Below are 20,691 nucleotides of genomic sequence, written 5' to 3' on the forward strand. Positions count from 1 at the left end.
GCGGTGCAATGAAAAGCTACAAAAATGGTATGGGATTTGCGTTGCAAACCGTACGAGGAGAGGCTTGCTGACCTGAACATGTATACCTTAGAGGAAAGGAGAAACAGGGGTGACATGATACAGACGTTCAAATATTTGAAAGGTATTAATCCGCAAATGAACCTTTTTCAGAGATGGGAAGGTGGTAGAACTAGAGGACACGAATTGTGGTTGAAGGGGGGGGGGGGCAGACTCAGGACTAATATCAGGAAGTATTTTTTCATGGAGAGGGTGGTGGATGTGCAGAATGCCCTCCCGCGGGAGGAGGTGGAGATGGAAACGGTAATGGAATTCAAACATGCGTGTTTAGAAGGAATGGTTCCTTGGAATCTTAGTGGAGATTGGGTGCCGGTAATTGGGAAACAAAATGGGAGCTGGGCAGACTTCTATGGTCTATGCCCTGATTGTGACTGAATAGATAGGGACGGCCTGGAGTGTAAATTTTAAGGGGCTTTGACATTACCTTCGGAACTTAGTACAAGAACAGTGCTGGGCAGATTTCTACGATCTGTGCCCTGAGAAAGACAAGGACAAATCAAACTGGGTATACATATAAAGTATCACATACCATGTAAATGAGTTTATCTTGTTGGGCAGAGTGGACAGATTGTACAGGTCTTTATCTGCCGTCATTTACTATGTTACTATAGTGGCCAAAGATAGGCATGCTATTTGGGCAGTTCAGTTTGGCTGCCAAACTTAGCAGGTGATTTGCTGAATATTCGCATCTAGCCAGTTATTTCATGCGATATAGACAGGTAGCCACTATGCAGTAAGCGGTAGTATTCAGCAGAGATAACCAGCTATCTCATGTTGAACGTTAGTGCTTTGCCAGTTAAGTGCTATTTAATTGGCCAGGAGCCATTCCTGGCCGGTTAAATAGCGCTATCGGCTGGATAGTTTTGTGTGAGTAGAGGTCTTCCTAGTATTTTCACCTTCTCCAGTGTGAGTAAATAAAGTTATCATTTATTGTCAGGTTCAAGTCTGTACCTAAGGAAATTTTGATGTTGGGGAGTACCATTCTTCTGTATTTTGATTCTGTCAAGGATGTTGTGGTACGTGATATGAATTATGCTTAAACCACTGTGGTTAGTGACCAAGAAAGTGAGCACTTTGGTAAAACATTTTAATAATCTAGTTCTCTGAGGACAAGCAGGCTTGCTTCTTTTCATAAGTAGGTAGACACTGTTCCGTGTCGCCCAGCAAAATTATCATAGAAAAACCCAGAGTTTTTAGGAGCGTGAGCCAAGCTCCAGCCTGCATGTGCGAGTGCCTTCCTACTGCCGCTTCAGTTTCTCTTTTTCCACGTGAGGAGCAGCTGCTTTTTGTGGTGGCTCCTCACACGCCCGGTCAGAGCGTTTCATTATTTTGAGGTCGGATGTGTCGGCATCGACGTTGAGCGTCGCACTGACACCAGGAACCCAGGTTGGGATGGCTGCTACGAGGCCCCATGACACTGGGAGCAATGAGGCATTGAGTGGGTCTCCACCTCTCTTGAGGCCTTCTGCTATGCAGCCCCCCCCCCTGGGACTGTCCATTGTCGAACCCGACCCCGAGGTGACGGGAATATTCAACGTCGTCCTCATCAGCACCGAGGAGCATGGGTGATGTGCATCAGGCGAAGGCCAAGAAGCATCGACACCGATATTCTTCGATGCATGGCACTGAGGGATTCAGCACCCAAGAAGCATCGACTCTGGGAGGACCGCGCCCCCTCTATTCAGGAGGTGCTGATGCATGTGTATCCAAGCTGCCAAGATTATGCAGTCTGCGCCTCAGCTAACACCATAGTCTTTTTCCCGATGGTGGCTCTCGATGAGCGCATCTGGGCCTAGCTCCCTGAGCTTCTGGATGGCCTGATGCAGCGATGTGCATTGATATCGGGGGTGCTTGCGCCTACCATACTGGCCCTCAGCCCGCGGTGCAGACACCAGCGCCGCTTGTGTCACCAATGTCAACAGCCACACAGGCCTGCACTCCCTCAATGTTGGTGGAGGAAGATTCGCCAGTCAAGACGGGAGCCAGTTTCTCGACTCTGTTCTCAAGGACATGGGTCCTTGGCATCGAGGCGGGCTCAGTCTTGGACATCCCTTAGAGAAGTGCTATCTGACACCGAGGAGGAGCACTTATGAGAATCGGAAGAGGTCCCAGGTACTTTTCCTCCGACGAATCCTATGGGATTCCTTCTGAACCCCTCCCCTCCACCTGAGAAGAGACTATCTGCACCTGAGAGCCTCTCTCTCGCCTCTTTTGTGTGGGAAATGGCTGAGGCCATTCCATTCCCCATAGAAGTGGAGGATGAGCCCATGGCCAAGATGGCTACACCTCTTCTCCTAAGGAGGCAGTGATGACTCCTCTCCACGAGGTACTGAGGAAGTCCTCGTTAGGAACTGGGTGGTCCCTCTGTCCCTGTGGTCCCCAAGAAAGTAGACACCCAGTATAGGATCCATGGTGAACCTGGGTTTGTGAGGTCCCAGTTACCTCATGACTCCATGATGATGGACTCCGCTCTCAAGAGACCCAGGAGTACTAGGGATTATGCCTCAGCTCCCACAGGCAGAGAAGCTAGAACCCTGGACTCTTTTGGGAGAAAGATGTATCAGGCCTCAATGCTCATCGCCCATATCCAGTCATACCGGCTCTTCACAAGCATGTACTTGCAGAACTTGGTGAGGCATCTGTCAGAGTTGGTCGATGCACTCCTTCCAGGGCAGGCCGAGCTGTTCGCCAGTTGGTCAAGCAGCAGAAGGTGAGTCGTAAGTTCTTGGGTAGGGGCACTTATGACACTTTTGATGTGGCATCCAGGATCTCTGCCCAAAATATAGCGATATGCAGACTCTCATGGCTGCGGATCTCTGACCTGGAACATGCTGTTCAGCGGAGGTTGGCGGATGCCCCTTGCCGGGGGTATAACCTTTTTGGAGAGAAGGTTGAGAAAGTCACTGACCAAATCAAGCATACAGATACTATCTCTTCTATCCGCCAGGCATCTTCTGCATCTGCCTCCTCATCCATGTTGAGAGCCTAGAATTTGCCTCCTTGGGTCTTTCGCAGTGTGTCTCCCGAGTCTTGCTGGCTTCCAGGAAAGATTCTACTAAGAGGTGTTATTCTTTTAAATGGAGGAGGTTTGTCGTCTGGTGTGACAGCAAGGCCATAGATCCCCTTTCTTGTCCTACACAGTCCCCTGCTTGAATACCTTCTACATTTATCAGAGTCTAGTCTCAAGACCAACTCCGTAAGGGTTCACCTTAGTGCAATTAGTGCTTAACGTCAACGTGTAAAAGGTTAAGCCTATCTCTGGATAACCTCTAGTTGTTCGCTTCGTAAGAGGTTTGCTTTTGTCAAAGCTCCCTGTCAAACCTCCACCAGTGTCAAGGGATCTCAACGTCATTCTCACCCAGCTGATGAAAGCTCTTTTTGAGCCACTGAATTCCTGCCATCTGAAGTACTTGACCTGGAAGGTCATTTTCTTGGTGGCAGTTACTTGAGCTCGTAGGATCAGTGAGCTTCAGGCCTTAGTAGTGGATGCACCTTATGTTAAGTTTCATCACAACAGAGTAGTCCTTTGCACACACCCTAAGTTCCTGCTGAAGGTGATGTCGGGGTTCCATCTGAACTAGTCAGTTGTATTGCCAACATTCTTTCCCTGACTTCATGCCCATCCTGGCTAAAGCAACTTGCACACCTTGGACTGCAAGAGAGTGTTGGCCTTTTACATGGAGCAGACGAAGCCCTTCAGATATTCCTCCCGACTTTTTATTTGTTTTGATCCCAACAGGATGGGGATCACCATCGGGGAAACACACTATATCCAATTGACTAGCAGATTGCATTTCCTTCGCTTATGCCCAGAGTGGGCTGACTTTGGAGGGTCATGTCACGGCTCGTAATGTTAGAGCCATGGCTGCGTCGGTAGTCCACTTGAAGTCAGCCTCCATTGAAGAGATTTGCAAGGCAGCAACGTGATCTTCAGTCTACACATTCACATCTTACTACTGCCTCGCGCAGGATATTTATTTATTATTATTATTATTTGTTGCATTGTATCCCACATTTTCCCACCTCTTTGCATGCTCAATGTGGCTTATAATACATCATGAATAGTGGAAATAAGAAGAAAATAGATATCTGGTATTACAGGTTATGGGTTACATGGTAAAGAAATACATGATAGTAATGTAACAGAAAACATTATAAGATAATTCTAGATATAAGTGGGGACTTTCACATGTGTTGATCTTTATGGTATATCTTGTCAAAGAGGTGGGTCTTCAATAGTTTGTGGAAGTTGGTTAATTCGTAGATCGTTTTCAGGTTGCGTGGTAGCGCGTTTCAGAATTGCGTACTCATATAGGAAAAGGTTGATGCATGCGTTAATTTGTATTTTAAGCCTTTACAATTAGGGACGTGAAGATTAAGGAATGTATGGGATGATTTTTTAGCATTCCTGGGTGGTAGATCTATTAGGTCTGACATGTAGGCTGGGGCATCACCATGTATGATAGTGTGAACTAGAGTACATACTTTGAAAGTGATGTGTTCTTTGAGTGGGAGCCAGTGTAGCTTCTCTCGTAAGGGTTTTGCACTTTCGTATTTGGATTTTCCGAATATGGGTCTGGCTGCTGTGTTCTGGGCTGTCTGGAGTTTTTTAAGTATTTGCTCTTTGCAGCCTACGTAGAGTGAGTTGCAATAGTCTAAGTGACTGAGTACCAATGATTGTACCAGGTTGCGGAAGACGGTTCTTGGGAAGAATGGTCTTACTCTTTTTAATTTCCACATTGAGTGGAACATCTTTTTGGTTGTGTTTTTCGCGTGATTCTCAAGTGTTGGGTGCCGATCAATTGTAACTCCGAGAATTTTTAACAAATTTACATTTGTACTCTGCACTTTCCCACTCAAAGCAGGTTCAATGCGGCTTACATAATAATATGGAATACAGAATATTGAAAGAGAAAATATAGGTTAATCATATTAGAATAATAGAAGAGATAGGTAGGTAGGAGAGGTATGAGCAAGGGGTAGGTGAACATTGGAGGAGGGGTAGAGGAGGCGGGAGGGGGAAAGGGACACAGGAAAAGCATAGGGAAGTTTGGTGAGAGATGTAGTCTGAGTCATTGTCGTTGTCATCTGGATATGTGTTGGGTAGATGGGTTCAAAGATTTAGCTTGTGTCATTTGGATAGGGTTGCTTGAACAGATGGGTTTTTAATGATTTCCGGAAGGGTAGATAATCGCTGATTGATCGGATAGGTCTAGGGAGGGCATTCCAGAGTTGGCTGCCTAAGAAGGAGAAGTTGGATCCATGATAGGTTTTGTACTTGAGTCCTTTGCAATGGGGGTAATGTAGGTTGAGGTAGGTTTGTGAAGTTTCAGACATGTTTCTGGTGGGAAGATCAATCAGATTGAGCATATACAGTGGTGGAAATAAGTATTTGATCCCTTGCTGATTTTGTAAGTTTGCCCACTGACAAAGACATGAGCAGCCCATAATTGAAGGGTAGGTTATTGGTAACAGTGAGAGATAGCACATCACAAATTAAATCCGGAAAATCACATTGTGGAAAGTATATGAATTTATTTGCATTCTGCAGAGGGAAATAAGTATTTGATCCCCCACCAACCAGTAAGAGATCTGGCCCCTACAGACCAGGTAGATGCTCCAAATCAACTCGTTACCTGCATGACAGACAGCTGTCGGCAATGGTCACCTGTATGAAAGACACCTGTCCACAGACTCAGTGAATCAGTCAGACTCTAACCTCTACAAAATGGCCAAGAGCAAGGAGCTGTCTAAGGATGTCAGGGACAAGATCATACACCTGCACAAGGCTGGAATGGGCTACAAAACCATCAGTAAGACGCTGGGCGAGAAGGAGACAACTGTTGGTGCCATAGTAAGAAAATGGAAGAAGTACAAAATGACTGTCAATCGACAAAGATCTGGGGCTCCACGCAAAATCTCACCTCGTGGGGTATCCTTGATCATGAGGAAGGTTAGAAATCAGCCTACAACTACAAGGGGGGAACTTGTCAATGATCTCAAGGCAGCTGGGACCACTGTCACCACGAAAACCATTGGTAACACATTACGACATAACGGATTGCAATCCTGCAGTGCCCGCAAGGTCCCCCTGCTCCGGAAGGCACATGTGACGGCCCGTCTGAAGTTTGCCAGTGAACACCTGGATGATGCCGAGAGTGATTGGGAGAAGGTGCTGTGGTCAGATGAGACAAAAATTGAGCTCTTTGGCATGAACTCAACTCGCCGTGTTTGGAGGAAGAGAAATGCTGCCTATGACCCAAAGAACACCGTCCCCACTGTCAAGCATGGAGGTGGAAATGTTATGTTTTGGGGGTGTTTCTCTGCTAAGGGCACAGGACTACTTCACTGCATCAATGGGAGAATGGATGGGGCCATGTACCGTACAATTCTGAGTGACAACCTCCTTCCCTCCGCCAGGGCCTTAAAAATGGGTCGTGGCTGGGTCTTCCAGCACGACAATGACCCAAAACATACAGCCAAGGCAACAAAGGAGTGGCTCAGGAAGAAGCACATTAGGGTCATGGAGTGGCCTAGCCAGTCACCAGACCTTAATCCCATTGAAAACTTATGGAGGGAGCTGAAGCTGCGAGTTGCCAAGCGACAGCCCAGAACTCTTAATGATTTAGAGATGATCTGCAAAGAGGAGTGGACCAAAATTCCTCCTGACATGTGTGCAAACCTCATCATCAACTACAGAAGACGCCTGACCGCTGTGCTTGCCAACAAGGGTTTTGCCACCAAGTATTAGGTCTTGTTTGCCAGAGGGATTAAATACTTATTTCCCTCTGCAGAATGCAAATAAATTCATATACTTTCCACAATGTGATTTTCCGGATTTAATTTGTGATGTGCTATCTCTCACTGTTACTAATAACCTACCCTTCAATTATGGGCTGCTCATGTCTTTGTCAGTGGGCAAACTTACAAAATCAGCAAGGGATCAAATACTTATTTCCACCACTGTAGCCCGGAGATTCACCATGGATAATCTTGTGGATTAATGTGTGGACCTTGAAGTTGATTCGTTCTTTGATAGGGAGCCAGTGAAGTTTTTCACGAAGGGGTGTTGCACATTCAAATCGTGATTTACCAAAAATGAGTCTTGCTGCTGTATTTTGGGCAGTCTGAAGTTTCTTCAGGATATGGGTCTTGCAGCCTAAGAAAATACTATTAACAGTAGTCGGCGTGAGTAAGTACTGTGGATTGCACCAAGTTCCAGAATGTTTTCAGGGGGAGATATGGTTTTACGCGTTTCAGTATCCACATCATGTTGAACATTTTCTTTGTAGTGAATTTTGCGTGACTTTTGAGAGAGAGATGGTTGTCTAATGTCACTCCAAGGATTTTCAGGTTGTCAGATATGGGGATTGTGATGTCGGAGCTCATAAGATTAGTTGGGAGGAGAGCGGAGTGCTGAGATGAAAGGATGAGGCATTGTGTTTTCTCTTTATTTATTTTCATCATAAAGGCGTTGGCCCAAGAGGTTAAGATGTTCGTGCCCAAGGATATTTTGTTGGAGATTTCTGTTAGATTAGATTTGAAGGGAATGAATATGGTGACGTCATTGGCGTATATGAAAGGGTTGAGACCATGCCTGAATAGAGCTTTGGCTAAGGGGATCATCATAAGATTGAAGAGGATCGGGGATAAAGGGGATCCTTGAGGTACACCGCAGTTTGGAGACCAGGGAGATGAAATAGTGGGGAACTGAGTTTGATTCCCACTTCAGGCACAGGCAGCTCCTTGTGACTCTGGGCAAGTCACTTAACCCTCCATTGCCCCATGTAAGCCGCATTGAGCCTGCCATGAGTTGGAAAGCGCGGGGTACAAATGTAACAAAAAAAATAGTTGAGGCTGACTTAACTTGGTAAGATCTTGAGGTGATGAAGCCTTTTATCCAATTAATGATATTTCCGCCGATCCCAAATTGTTTTGGCAGTCAGTGTTGCAGAATCTGTTTGGGGTCTAGAATCCAACTTCACCCTGCTAGGCCGTTCTATTCTGTTCCAGGCTGCACTTTAATCTAGTTTGTATATAGTTTCAGGTTAATCTGCGTTGTCCTCACCATTGCGAGACCCAGTTGACCAGTGTTTGTTGTTTTGGATGAGCCTGGATTCTAGGGATTCCCCACTTGTGAGAAGAAGCAAGTCTGCTTGTCCTCAAGAAAGCAAAGATACTTACCTGTAGCAGGTATTTTCCAAGGACAGCAGGCTTCTTATTATCACAATCCCTCTCACCTCCTGTTGGAGTTGTCTGTTTATTTGGTTTTTGCTTTTATATTAAACTGAAGCAACGTGTTCTTGTGGCAGGCAGGAAAGCATGTGTGCTGGAGTGTGGCTCGTGCTTCTAAAAGCTCTGTTTTTTTTCTATGGCAATTTTGCTGGGCTTTGCAATGCGGGACCGCGTCTACCCACTTCTGAGAATAAGAAGACTGCTGTCCTCGGAGAATACCTGCTACAGGTAAGTATCTTCGCTTTATCTTTGGATCAATAATTCAAAGTGATTTAACCTGGCAGGAGAGTCTCCTGGCTGGGTAATTGCCTGTGCTGGCCTATCTTGGGATACTCAGTGGCATTTCAGCGGCACTATCTGGTTAATATCCCCTTTTAACTGCCTGAGTCAAAACTGGCTATGTTCTGGGTGCTCCAGGGGACAGAGTCATCACTTTATGTGGTTAAGTGCTGATATGTAGCACTTAACTACATAAAGTAACTGTACAAATTGGACTGCATAAGAAAGAGTCCTATCTTTGTCACTTATTCAGTTAAGGGCTGAATATTGGCCTTCACCAGATAAGTGCCGCTATCTGCACATACCCAGATATTCAGTACCATTGCCTGGACATAGCCTGGAATTGAATATCCGGGCGTAAAGTTGGCAATGGCAAAAAAATTGCTTACTGTTGCTGGCTGAATATTTACCTCTTGCCACTACAAACAAAGCTAGTTTTGAAAGACCACCTTTCACATAGCTAGGGAATATTTGAGTTCTTCGAGGACAAGCAAGCCATTGTATTCTCAAAGATGGATGATGTCATCTGACGGAGTCCAGTGTGGACACTGATTGGCAGCATCAACTGTACATGCACTGGTGCCTTCCCACCCGACATGCAAGCGCGGGTCCTTCAGTCTCATATTTTCCACAGAGCAGGGAGAACGTGTTTTGTGTTTCTTTTGCAGTGCCTTCCTGAGCGCATAGTTTTCTGTTCTCAGCTAGTATTTTTTATTCATCTGTTTATTTAATTTCCCTTTATTTTCATTAGATTTTTTAGCTCTTAAAGTTTCCTTATTTTTCATGACCTGCTAGGCCTGGTTAGGCCGGAGCACCAACCTCAGTTTGACTGCTGTCCCTTTTTCAGCTCACAATTGAGGAGTCTAATTTAGCTGCAATCATTGCTTATCACAGTGTGTGAGGTAAGCCCATATCTGTACAGCCTCTAGTTCGCTTCATGATAAGTTTGTTATTGACAAAGCTCCCTGCCAAACCTGGAACTCAGCTGATGAAAGCTCCTTTTGAGCCGCTTGATTCCAGTCATCTGAAGTATTTGACCTGGAAAGTTGTATTTTTGGTAGCGGTCACGTCAGCTTGCAGAGTCAGTGAGCTTCAGGCCCTAGTAGCTGAACTACCTTATACTAAGTTTTACCATAGTAGAGTAGTTCTCCGCATGCACCCTAAGTTCCTTCCTAAGTCAGTCGTCCTGCCAAGAATTTTCTCAAAACCACATTGGAGATCATTGGATTAATGCATGAGACAAAAACATTGAGGAAAGGATAATGGATGATACTAGGAGGTAGAAGTCATGATGGATTGTTATGAAGCAGTCTTTGGGAAGAGAGAGGTTTTTAGCTTGAAGTTGGGATAGCTGTTTTCTGTTCTGATGGGAATAGGTAGAGTGTTCCATATTTTGACTCCAAGAATGTGGAATAGAGTTCCACTTGTGAAGGAGTGGCAGGCCCAGCGTTATTGGGTGGCAAACAGGGCAGTTGCCATGAATCTCCATGCTATAGGGTGCCCCAAGCCTTCCTCAAACTGAAGGAGGCATAGGCTGAAGACAAGCTTTTGGGGCCTGTCCCCGGTTTCTGACCTGGGCCCTGAGTACTGGTGAGTTGCCTTAATGGTATTTGCAATATTTAAACTGGGTTTTGAAACTGTGACATTGTTGACTGAGACATGTGCCTCTATGCTATTCTGGTGTGTCCTGAGTGAAAATGATTTGTAGTACTATGGCTTAAAGATCCAGTAGGAGGGGAAAGAAAAGCACCTAGCCTGCTGGTCATGTTTATAAAAAAAATTGGTCCTGTACTTTAAAGGAGAAAGCATAATTCTTTTCACTTGTTTTGCAGTGGAAGATGATTGCCTTTCAGGTTGCATTATTCACCTTAACAAAAGTTTGGTAGCCACATGCCATATCTAAGGAAGAATTTTGTATGGTCTGTTTTTTTTTTCCCTGTATCTTTGATTAACTTATGTTTTATGAATAACCAATCGCATTACCTGCAAGATTCCCCTCAATGTTACCTCATAAGGCATGTTGAAAATTGCAGGAATCTGTTGTGAGTGGACTCTGCAGGTTGATGGGATTTGAGAATGGACTAAAACTGTATGTCAGCATAATCCCTTTTTTTTAATCAGATGAGGAAGGAAATCTGGCTTGGGTTTGGGTCCCAGGCCCCTTACTCATTTTGAAGAAGGAAAATGTATTCCCAATGGAGTTAACTGATTATTGTTTTACTGCACATGAAAGCACAGTGGAAGGCAGCTCCATTCCTGTTGTCAAACGTTTTGGCTGTTGACACTGTGACTTTAGATGAAAGGTAGATCATTTGTGGTTCAGGCTGCCCTGAGCTTATGGTTTTTATTGTGGTTGCTTTGTGTTGCAGATCTGATGACAAAAAGAGCATGAACTGGAAACAGCTGCCAAAGAAACCTTGTAAGAACCTGTTAGGAGCTCTGAAAAAGCTGCATCCAGAGCTGGCACAAGGTAAATAATGGAAACAAAGCAGGTAAAGGGAAACTCATGCCTTTGGACAGACAATGCAGATAAATATGATGGCATGGAAGAGCAGTCTAGTAGTTAGAACAACAGGCTGGAAACTATGGTTCAAATCCTGCATTTCCCATTGACACGCCTTGTGACCTTGAGAAAGTCATTTAACCCATTGTTTCCTCAGGTTTAAAACTTAGACTGTAGGGCACTATCTATTTTATTTTAGAAATGTATTTCCTGCTTTGCCTAAAAAGTGTAAGCGGGTTACAAAACAACATAATCATAAACTTAAAAACAATAACAATAAAACATTCATTATACATATGTTTATCAGAAAAATATACATCCTTTTTATTCTTGATTATAAAATGCCTGTTTAAAGCAAATAAGCTTTTAAGCTTTTACGAAACAAAAAGTGCTCTCAATTCATGGAAATAAATTCTGTAACTTCCATTATGTAGCTTCCCACTGTTCCAGAACCTGTGGAATAGTTGTGTTCATTAATCAGCAGGTGGAGATAGACCTGAAAACTGAGCAGAGACATCTGTCTTGGAATCTGGTCCACTTCTCAGAATTTTCTATCTCCATTAAGTGGATGGGGACGCTTTTCAGCTTTTGATTCTGAGTGATTTGCTACTGGTCAGCTGGTCCTCAGTTGAACTTTGCAGGTGGTTTGAGTCTGCAGAGTCATATCTGGAGATCTTCAGATCCCTGTCTGTGGTACTTCTCTCCCTTCACCTCTCCCCTGTTTCCTGTCACGCTGTCCTTTTCCAGGACAACAACTTAAAAAAGAAAGAAAGAAGGAAAGAGGTTTGCTGGAGAGCACAGAACAGAGTATCAGTCTTGAGGCTTTCTCATCTGTGGTAAGACTTGTGGAGACTGTGAGCTTGAGGAGAGCAGCAAGCAGTAGTAAATGTGACTAAAGTTTAACTCAGAACCACTTGGAGGACTACAAGTTCTACTTGATGGAGGAGAGGGATCCTCACTCACAGCTTGGGATACATTGTGCTGCGCTGGTGACAGGGTGAATGGCAACTCTCGCGGAGGCTGTTAAGCGGTTTCCACTGTGGGACCCACTGTCTGGCATTGAGGTGTTGCTATGCATACAAGCCGGGAATCCCATGGGATGCAGAGGGAAACGGTTGGCAGCAACAGCACATCTTCGAATTTGGCACAGTATTCAAATATTTTGGAGTCTTTGGTCTCTTGAACAGGGCTGGTGCGCAGTTTGATGGAGGAGAGCGCAGGATTGGGTACCATTTTGTCAGGGTCAGCTGGCAGTAAGGAGCAGCCTCTGGCTGATCACACGCGGAGCACAGCTGCCATTTTACAGCCTCAGGTCCCGACAGAGCATTCAGCTGCATCGGATCTTTTGTTTTCTTCAGAGTTTATATTACTTTTCACCAGCAGTGGCGTAGGAAGGGGTGGGGCGGTCCGCCCCAGGTGCACGCCGCTGGGGGGTGTCGGCGCCTCGCTGGTTCCTTGCTCTCTCTGCCCCGGAACAGGTTGCTTCCTGTTCCGGGGCAGAGAGAGCAAGGAACCAGCGAGGCGCCGACACCCCCCAGCGGTGTGCACTCGGCGGATTGGCTCTCCAGCCCGCCCCTCACTGCCTTCCAGGTATGTTCTCGGGGGGGGGGGGGGGGGTTGCGCAGCAGTGACCCGCCCCGGGTGTCAGCTGCCCTCGCGACGCCACTGTTCACCAGGCCTATTTATTGAAGCAGGGACAGTCAGAGTTACTGCAAGGTGCTTCAGTTTCTCACCCCGCTGCCCCTCTAGCTCCTAAGAGATCTCATTTAGACCTCCAAGAGCGAGCAGATGAGGCTGCTTTGCTACTCCCTCCTTATCTGATGTGGCCTTGGTCTATTCAGAGGAGCCATCATCAAAGGAGCCAAAGGGGATGATCCAAAAGTACTGAGGTTGTTTCATAAAGAGGAGCTCAGTACACTTATTTCTGAGTCACTGGCGATTCTTTCCATTGAGGAGCCTTCTGCTTTGGTGTCAAGAGTTCTATTTTCATCAATCTTAGAAGGACCTCTAAGCCCTCTCATGGCCTTCCTGATCATTCAGACATTCAGGACCTGATTACAGCAGAATTGGTCTCATCCAACGCGGGCAAAGAGTGGGAAGAGCCATGGCTTGCCTCTACCTATTAGCTCCGGAGGAGAGAGATAAATTCCAGCTTTTTAGGGTGGGTTCCCTGGTTATGATGGTGACTAAGACCGCCTTGCTGGTGGAAGGGGGCATTGCCCTAAAAGACCTACAAGATAGGAAACTAGAAGGCGCACTAAAACAAGTCTTTGAAATGGCCTCTTTGGGTTTTCAAGTGACAGTGGCAAAAGCATGCTTGAAGTGGCATCAGCAGTCAGCAACACAAGATGGGCACCACAACGCCCAGCTGGAAGCAGTGTTGGCCTACTTGGTGCATGCTATTTGACATGTTATTTATTACAGCCCACAGCATTTCTTTGGCTGTCACAAATGTTGGCAACTTGGTTGTGGCATTGGGCAGCGGATGCAGCATCAAAGTCATGCCTAGTTAAACTGCTCTTTTGGGTCAAGTGGCTATTTGGAGAAGATCTCAGTAACTTGGTGAAAGAACTGGCGGAAACTAAGCCACAGTGGTTGCTGGAAGATAAGTCTAAAACCTCTGGTCGTCTGTCTTCAGGGGGCGCTTGATCTCTATTTCGAGACAGCAAACGGTACCAGCCTGGTCATCGGCAATATGGTCAGAAATCCCATTTTCAAAGATGTCAATCTTCATTTTGTGTGGACAGGAAATGCTCCTCTCAGTCAGCTAGAGCGCCCAATGCCTCCAGAGCTTCGCAATGATGTGAGGCGGGTCCACTCTTCTTTTCCTCCGGTGGGAGGACATCTTCAGGAGTATCAGCAGGAGTGGGAGAAAATCGCATCAGACCAATGGAATCTTCTTACAGAAGGTTACAAGTTGAAGTTCTCCCGCCCGATTGCTCCTCTCTTTTTGCAGTCTCCTTGTCAAAAGGGAACCAAGGCATTTTGAGGTTCAGGCCACCATAGATTCCTTGCTGATGCTCCCGGCCATTGTTCCAGTTTCCCAGTCCGAATAAGGACAAGGCAGATACTCTGTCTACTTCATTGTCCCAAAGAAGGAATGTACCTTTTGTCTGGACTTAGATCTCAAAAGTCTAAACTGCTGCATCAGAGTGTCCCACTTTCGCAAGGAAACATTAAGAGCAGTCATAGCCTCAGTTCAAGAGGGAGAATTTCTTACTACGCTCAGTCTGAAGGAGATGTACTTATATATACCCATATGGCTGCCGCATCAGAGATTTCTACATTTTGTGGTGCTAGGCCATCATTTCCAGTTCAGGGCTTTGCTCTTTGGTCTCGCCACAGCTCCAACAACATTTACCAATGTTATGGTGGCGGCCTGCCTTTGGCGCCAGGGAATCAGAGTTCACCTGTATCTTGACAACTGGTTCATTCGTGCTGTACGGACAGCGTTGTGGAGATGGACAAAGTTGTCTTATCTTCTGCATTCATTGGATTTGGGTGATCTATTTTGAGAAGAGCAGACTAATTTCATTTCAGATGCTGGAGTATCTGGGCATTCCATTTGACACAGCACAGGGAGGATTTCCTCATGGATCGTAAGAGGTTGAAGCTGATTCAACAGATTCATCTTTTCCTCAGTCAAGGCAGTCCCAGGGTGCGGGTCTCTGTTCAGTTTCTGAGGTCAAGGACGGCGGTGATTGGAAGTGGTGCCATGGGCAAGGGCTCATATATGGCTAGTATTTTATTTATTTATTTATTACATTTGTACCCCGCTCTTTCCCACATACAGCAGGTCCAGTGCGGCTTACGTAGTAAAAAAAAGCATCTTACATGGTAAAGAATACAGTAAAAACAAGGAAACGTAGGAACAGTATTATAAATTGTGATGATCATAACTACTTACATTATGAAAGGCATTACAAAGGACAGGAATCTCTTCTCAGCCGTTGGTCTCTGGTGTCACAGAGGTAGGATCTTCATCTTCCTTGGTTGCTGGTTGCCAGGCAGATCATGCAGTGGTTGTTGTCACCCAGGAGTTTGACTGTCGGAGCTCACTTTGTGATAACACAATGAGAGATGGTGACAATGGACGCCAGCAAGTCAGGTTGGGGAGCTCATTGGAAATCCCATCTGACACAGGGCACCTGGATGGAACAGGAGTCTCAGTGGTCGATAAATTGCTTGGAGCTCAGGGCAGTACAGAATGCCTTGCTCCCTTTCTGACAGAGGCCCTGGTCCAAGTTTTCTCCGACAATGCAACGGTGGTGGCTTATATTAACAAGCAAGGTGGGACCCACAGCTGTCCAGTGGCAGTGGAGGTGGCCTCCCTCATGAGTTGGATGGAGAAAAATCTTCTCTGCTTGTTGACAAGTCACATTGCTGGGTCCTTCAGTGTGGAGGCGGACGTTTCAGCAAGCACTCCTTGGACCTAGGTGACACCATCCAGCCAGGGTTTTCACCTGATAATGGACTAATGAGGTTCTCCACTTCTAGACTTGATGGTGATGAACAGGAATGCCAAAGTGCCCAAGTTCTTCAGCCATTAGAAAGAACTGGGCTCGATGCCCTACTTCTTCCCTTGCTGGAGACACATTTTACTGTATGTCTTCCCTCCTTGGCCCATGGTAGGCTGAATATTGAAAATGATCACATTGCACTGTGGTAGAATATTTCTTTTAGCTCCGGATTGGCATTTCTCCTCTCCAATCTGTCCAGAATTCTGAAGCTCGACTTATTTTCTTCCAGAATCGTTATGCCCACACTAGCCCACTCCTCAAGTCACTTCACTGGCTCCCTGTCCGCTTCTGTATACAGTTCAAATTCCTCTTACTGACCTTTAAATGCATCCACTCTGTGACCCCTCATTACCTCTTCTCTCTCCCTACACTCCTCCCCATGAACGCCGCTCTCTGAACAAATCTCTCTTGTCGTCCCCCTTCTCCTCCACTGCTAACTCCAGACTTCGTTCCTTTTATCTTGCGGCACCTTATGCCTGGAACCGTCTTCCCGAACCCATATGTCTAGCTCCATCGCTACCTGTTTTTAAATCTATGCTGAAAGCTCACCTTTTCACTACTGCCTTTGGCTCCTAACCACTACTCATTTGCCCTCCTCCTCCCCTGTTCCTCTTTACCCTGTATTTCCCTTGCCCGTAATGTCTTGTCTGTCTGTTTTATCTAGATTGCAAGCTCTTTGAGCAGGGACTGTCTCTATGTCAGATGTTCAGCGCTGCGTGCGTCTGGTAGCGCTATATAAATGCTATTAGTAGTAGTAACGGTACGTGGACCTGATCCTACTGCTGAATGGGGGTTCTCTCCGTCTTCAACAAGTACACAGCCTACTGAAGCAAGGTCCGGCACTCAGGAGAATCCGTGCCCATTTGGCCTTACGGCTCGGCCATTAAAAGGGCTCGGTTGAGGCTTAAAGGTTATTCTGATTGTCATTGCTACCTTGCTTCAGGCTTGGAAATACTCTACATCCGTGTCATATACGAGGATGTGGAGGATATTCGAGGTCAAGTGTTCTGAGTGCAGACTTTCTTCTCTGCTGAGATCACGCATCCTAGCGTTTCTCCTGGCAAGTCTTCAGAAAGAATTGGTGTTGGGTTCTCTAAAAGTTCAGTTTGCAGCTTTGGCCTGTTTCAGGGGCTGACTACAGAAGACATTTCTTGCGGTTCACCCAGATATTGTTCGATTCTTGTGGGGAGTGTAGTACTTGCAGCCTCCTTTTTGTACGCTGTGTCCAGAGTGGAACCTTAATTTAGTCCTTCGGGCTCTTCAGATGCCTCCTTTTGAGCCACTATGGAATGCATCCTTGAAAGATCTTTTGCTAAAGACTGCGTTTATGGTGGCTGTTGCATCGGCACGTAGGATTTTGGAACTTCAGGCTTTCTTGTCTGGATACCTTTCCTTGCTTTTCGGAAGTGGGGGTCTCCCTGTAACACGGTTCCTTGCTTTCTTCCGAAAGTGGTATCGGCATTTCATCTCAACCAATCTGTGGCGCCTCCATCGTTTCGCAGAGAGGACAAGGAGGCTCAGTATTCTTCTTTGAAGCCTCTCAATGTGCATACTGTCCTCATTAGATATCTGGAAGTCCCGAAACAGTTTTGCAAATCGGGCAGACTGCTTTTTGGTAAACAGAAGCTTGGCTTCATGGCTTCCAAGCTCTCAATTGCTAGATGACTGAAGTTGCGTCAGCTTATTTGCTTGCGGGGAAGCAGGCTCCTCAGCCTTTGCTGGCTCATTCTACAATGCATATAGTGACATCCTAGGTAGAGACTACCTTACTGTCTTTGGCAGATATTTGCAAGGTGACGACGTGATCAATGCTGCATATCTTTGCCAAGCACTACAGGGTGAAGGTTGTGTTATGCTCAGAATCCAGTTTTGGGGCTTTGGTCCTCAGGGTGGCAGTGCCAGGATCCCACCCACTCTAGGGATTGCTTTAAACATCTCACAGGTTTCTGGAATAGTGGGAAGCTACATAATGGAATGAGAAATTAGGTCTTACCTGATAATTTTCTTTCCATTAGTCCTTTCTACTATTCCAGAGGTCTGCCCGATGTTTCTGAGTGTTTGGTTGGTGCAGTGTAATGGGTCAAATAATGACTGTCACCTTGCATGGTGCTTCCTGCATATCTCTTGTTCTCTGCAAGTTGTCCCGGAATGAGATGTCCACATGTGTTAAATGTCAAGTAGTAGTAGTGCTAGTTCTGAGTTTCTCCTTACTGCTTGTCTATGTAAATACTGAGTAGCTGAACTGGATGCCAAGAGAGAGATGTCTCAGCTCAGTTTTCAGTTCTTTATCTCACCTGCAGATTGATGGACACGACTATTCCACAGGTTCTGGAATAGTGGGGAAAAGCAATGGAAAGCAAGTGTTCAGGTAAAACCTACTTTCTCTTTAGGTCTTGCAGCTGAAAATTTTTTTGCCTGTGAGTCTAGAAAATGAAACTGTTGAACTTAGGGAATATTTAATGCTATCCTTTGATCTCAGTTATCTTACTGTACTTGTGAGTGTAACTCACCTTGAGCTCAAGTTTGCAAAGGTGAGTAAGCAAATCTAAAATCCAAATAGAAACATTTTTCAGACTTCTGAAGCTTTCGTTCCTGCCCCCCCCCCCCCCAAAAAAAAAGGAAACGTCACGTCACATGATGTATGATCTACACATGTTTGGGAAGGAAAGTATAAGTAGGACAATGTTTTATGTTCTTATATTAACATCATTTCACAACAACTAGATCTGTAAGAGAGCTGAGCGCCTCGGTGGAGCTGCCATTTATCTTTGGAGGTTGACATGCTGGGTATTCACAGAACTTTTAAAGATGGTATTGTGTTTATTGTCTGTGGTTATATAAATAACACCATTAAAGAATAAAAGAACTGCCATACTGGGTTAGCTCGGAGGTCCCTCTAGCCCTGTATTCTGTCATTGAGAAGGCTGAGCAGTAGCTGCTTGGAGGGAATAGTGTAAGAAATGGGATAAGACTAGACTTATCTGTCTACCATCACTCTCTTCTTTCATTCTAACCAAGGTCCCAGCAGGTTTTGGAAGCATGTGTGTAGCTACCTTGTAAGTGGATGTTCTGACTTACAGCGGAGAGGGAAAAAGAAATAATAAGGGGCATTATTAATCAGGTTGTAGCACACAGAATGAAGGAGAATGTTGGTGGGGTCAGTGGCTAGGATTTGTATCCTATCTCGTTGGGGCTTACTCTTCATATTATTCTCAGTATCATTCAATTTGAGTAAGTATGTTTTGTTGAGGGAAAACTCTTAATGGGGGGTGGGGAGGGTTGTATGTGGCATTTAGAAGTGTCTTTGTGAAAAAGGTCATTAGTCTTTTTTTTTTTTTTTAAGAAGAGTTGGAAATAGCATAAAATATCTTGTATATGCCTGTTTTTGTTTGATTCTTGCTGTGATGGTCTCTCCCCCACCACACTCCTTTTGTTTCAGTGCACAGGAAGACACAGGAAGGCTCTGCAGTAGAGATGACCCCTATAGAGGCAGATTTTTCTTGGCATAAGAAAATGATGGAGCTGGAGATGGAGATCCAGGAGGCCTTTTTGCGCTTTATGGCATCTGTGTTGAAAGGCTACAGGACTTACCTCAAGCCCATCACACAGGCACCTTCAAACAAAGCCACTGCAGCCAACTCCCTATTTGACCATCAAGGTAACTAGCATATACCTCTTTCAGGTCATCATCCTTGTGGGCTGGTGGCTTCATCCTGTTGAAGCTGAAGCAGAATTGTTCAGCTGATCCAGGCAGGCATTTGTCTATTATGCATTTTGTTATGGGATTGGTTTGTATTTTGTTTTTTTTTATTTATTTATTTATTCATTTTACAAAATATATCAAGATATATAACCTTGAACAGAAAAGTAAATATTTCAGGATATCTGTACTTACAAAAACATAAAAAAAAAATAAAAACAAAAAAGTAATAATAATATGAAATATATTACTCAAGTCCACCAGAAAGAGAATCCAAGATATAATACATGGAGGTGACTAGAGGAAAATAATTTAACAAAATCAAATAATACCTAGAACTAACAGAAAAAGAAAACTTCTTATTTCACTCCTATTGTATTCTTAGAGGCTAAGAAGGATGTTAATTGTAAGGGTTCTGTGAATACATACTTCATCAAATTATATCGAATCACACATTTACATGGAAACCGCAAATAAAATACGGCTCCCAATTGAAGAACTGCTGATTTTAATAAAAGAAATTGTTTTCTTCTCTTTTGAGTTTCCTTTGAAACATCTGGGAACAAATTAATTTTAAGTCCAAGAAATAATTTGTCTTTATTTCTAAAGAACAATCTAAATAGCCAAGCTTTATCTGATGATAGAGCTAGGGTAGCAATCAAAGTCGCTGGCCTAGCTTGGTCAGTTTCAGAAGTCTCTAATAAAGTAGAAACATCCAATGGGGCATTTTGTTCTTGCTGAAGATCTTTTTGTGGCACATAATATGCTTGATTGAAAGGTGGTAGAGTTTCTTGAGGAATTTGTAACACTTCCAGTAGATATCTTTTAAGCATATCTAAAGGTTTCACCATTTTGACCATGGGGAAATTTATAAATCTGATATTATTATACCTCATAAAGTTATCATAAAGTTCCATCTTCCTCCTCAGATTTACAACATCTTTCACCATAGTTTGCTGTACTTTCTCAGTCTCTAGAAGCGTTTTATTCATCTTTTCTTCATTATCTTTTATACCTTTAATATCAGATTCATTTTTAACTATCTTCTGTTCTAAAAGAACCACTTTCTCAGATAAAACTTTAGATTGACCAGCAAAGGTCGTAACGGCCTGTGCCATCAAATCCCATAAGGCATCTAACGTTACCTCAGATGGTTTCTCCGGAATTTTAAGGGAAAATGGCAGAAGTAGATCCTGAGAACCCGTGAGTTCTTCTCCTCCTCGTCCCACAGCCTGGGTCCCTGCAATGGTCGTCTCGGGAGTTGTAAACTGACCCTCTGGCTCTTCCTCGCGCTGTTCAGGAGCTTCTTTCATTGGGGTTACCCTTCCGCTCAAAGGCGGAGGCCCCGTTGATCCTCCTGAGGGAGAGCTGGTAAA

The 20,691-nt window shown here is 44.9% G+C and overlaps 1 protein-coding gene across 3 annotated transcripts in view; it reads left to right on the top strand.

Annotated features, from left to right (window-relative positions):
* The window catches only part of DENND4C (DENN domain containing 4C), a 300,829-nt gene that overhangs the window by 123,441 nt on the left and 156,697 nt on the right, over nucleotides 1-20,691 (top strand). For all 3 annotated transcript variants that reach the window (XM_030194208.1, XM_030194207.1, XM_030194209.1), the window contains exons 12-13: nucleotides 10,962-11,062; nucleotides 19,055-19,273. In XM_030194208.1, the coding sequence (XP_030050068.1) occupies nucleotides 10,962-11,062; nucleotides 19,055-19,273 (320 nt within the window). The remainder of the gene's footprint in view (nucleotides 1-10,961; nucleotides 11,063-19,054; nucleotides 19,274-20,691) is intronic.

Source organism: Microcaecilia unicolor, chromosome 2, assembly GCF_901765095.1.
Source record: "Microcaecilia unicolor chromosome 2, aMicUni1.1, whole genome shotgun sequence".
NCBI lineage: Eukaryota > Metazoa > Chordata > Amphibia > Gymnophiona > Siphonopidae > Microcaecilia > Microcaecilia unicolor.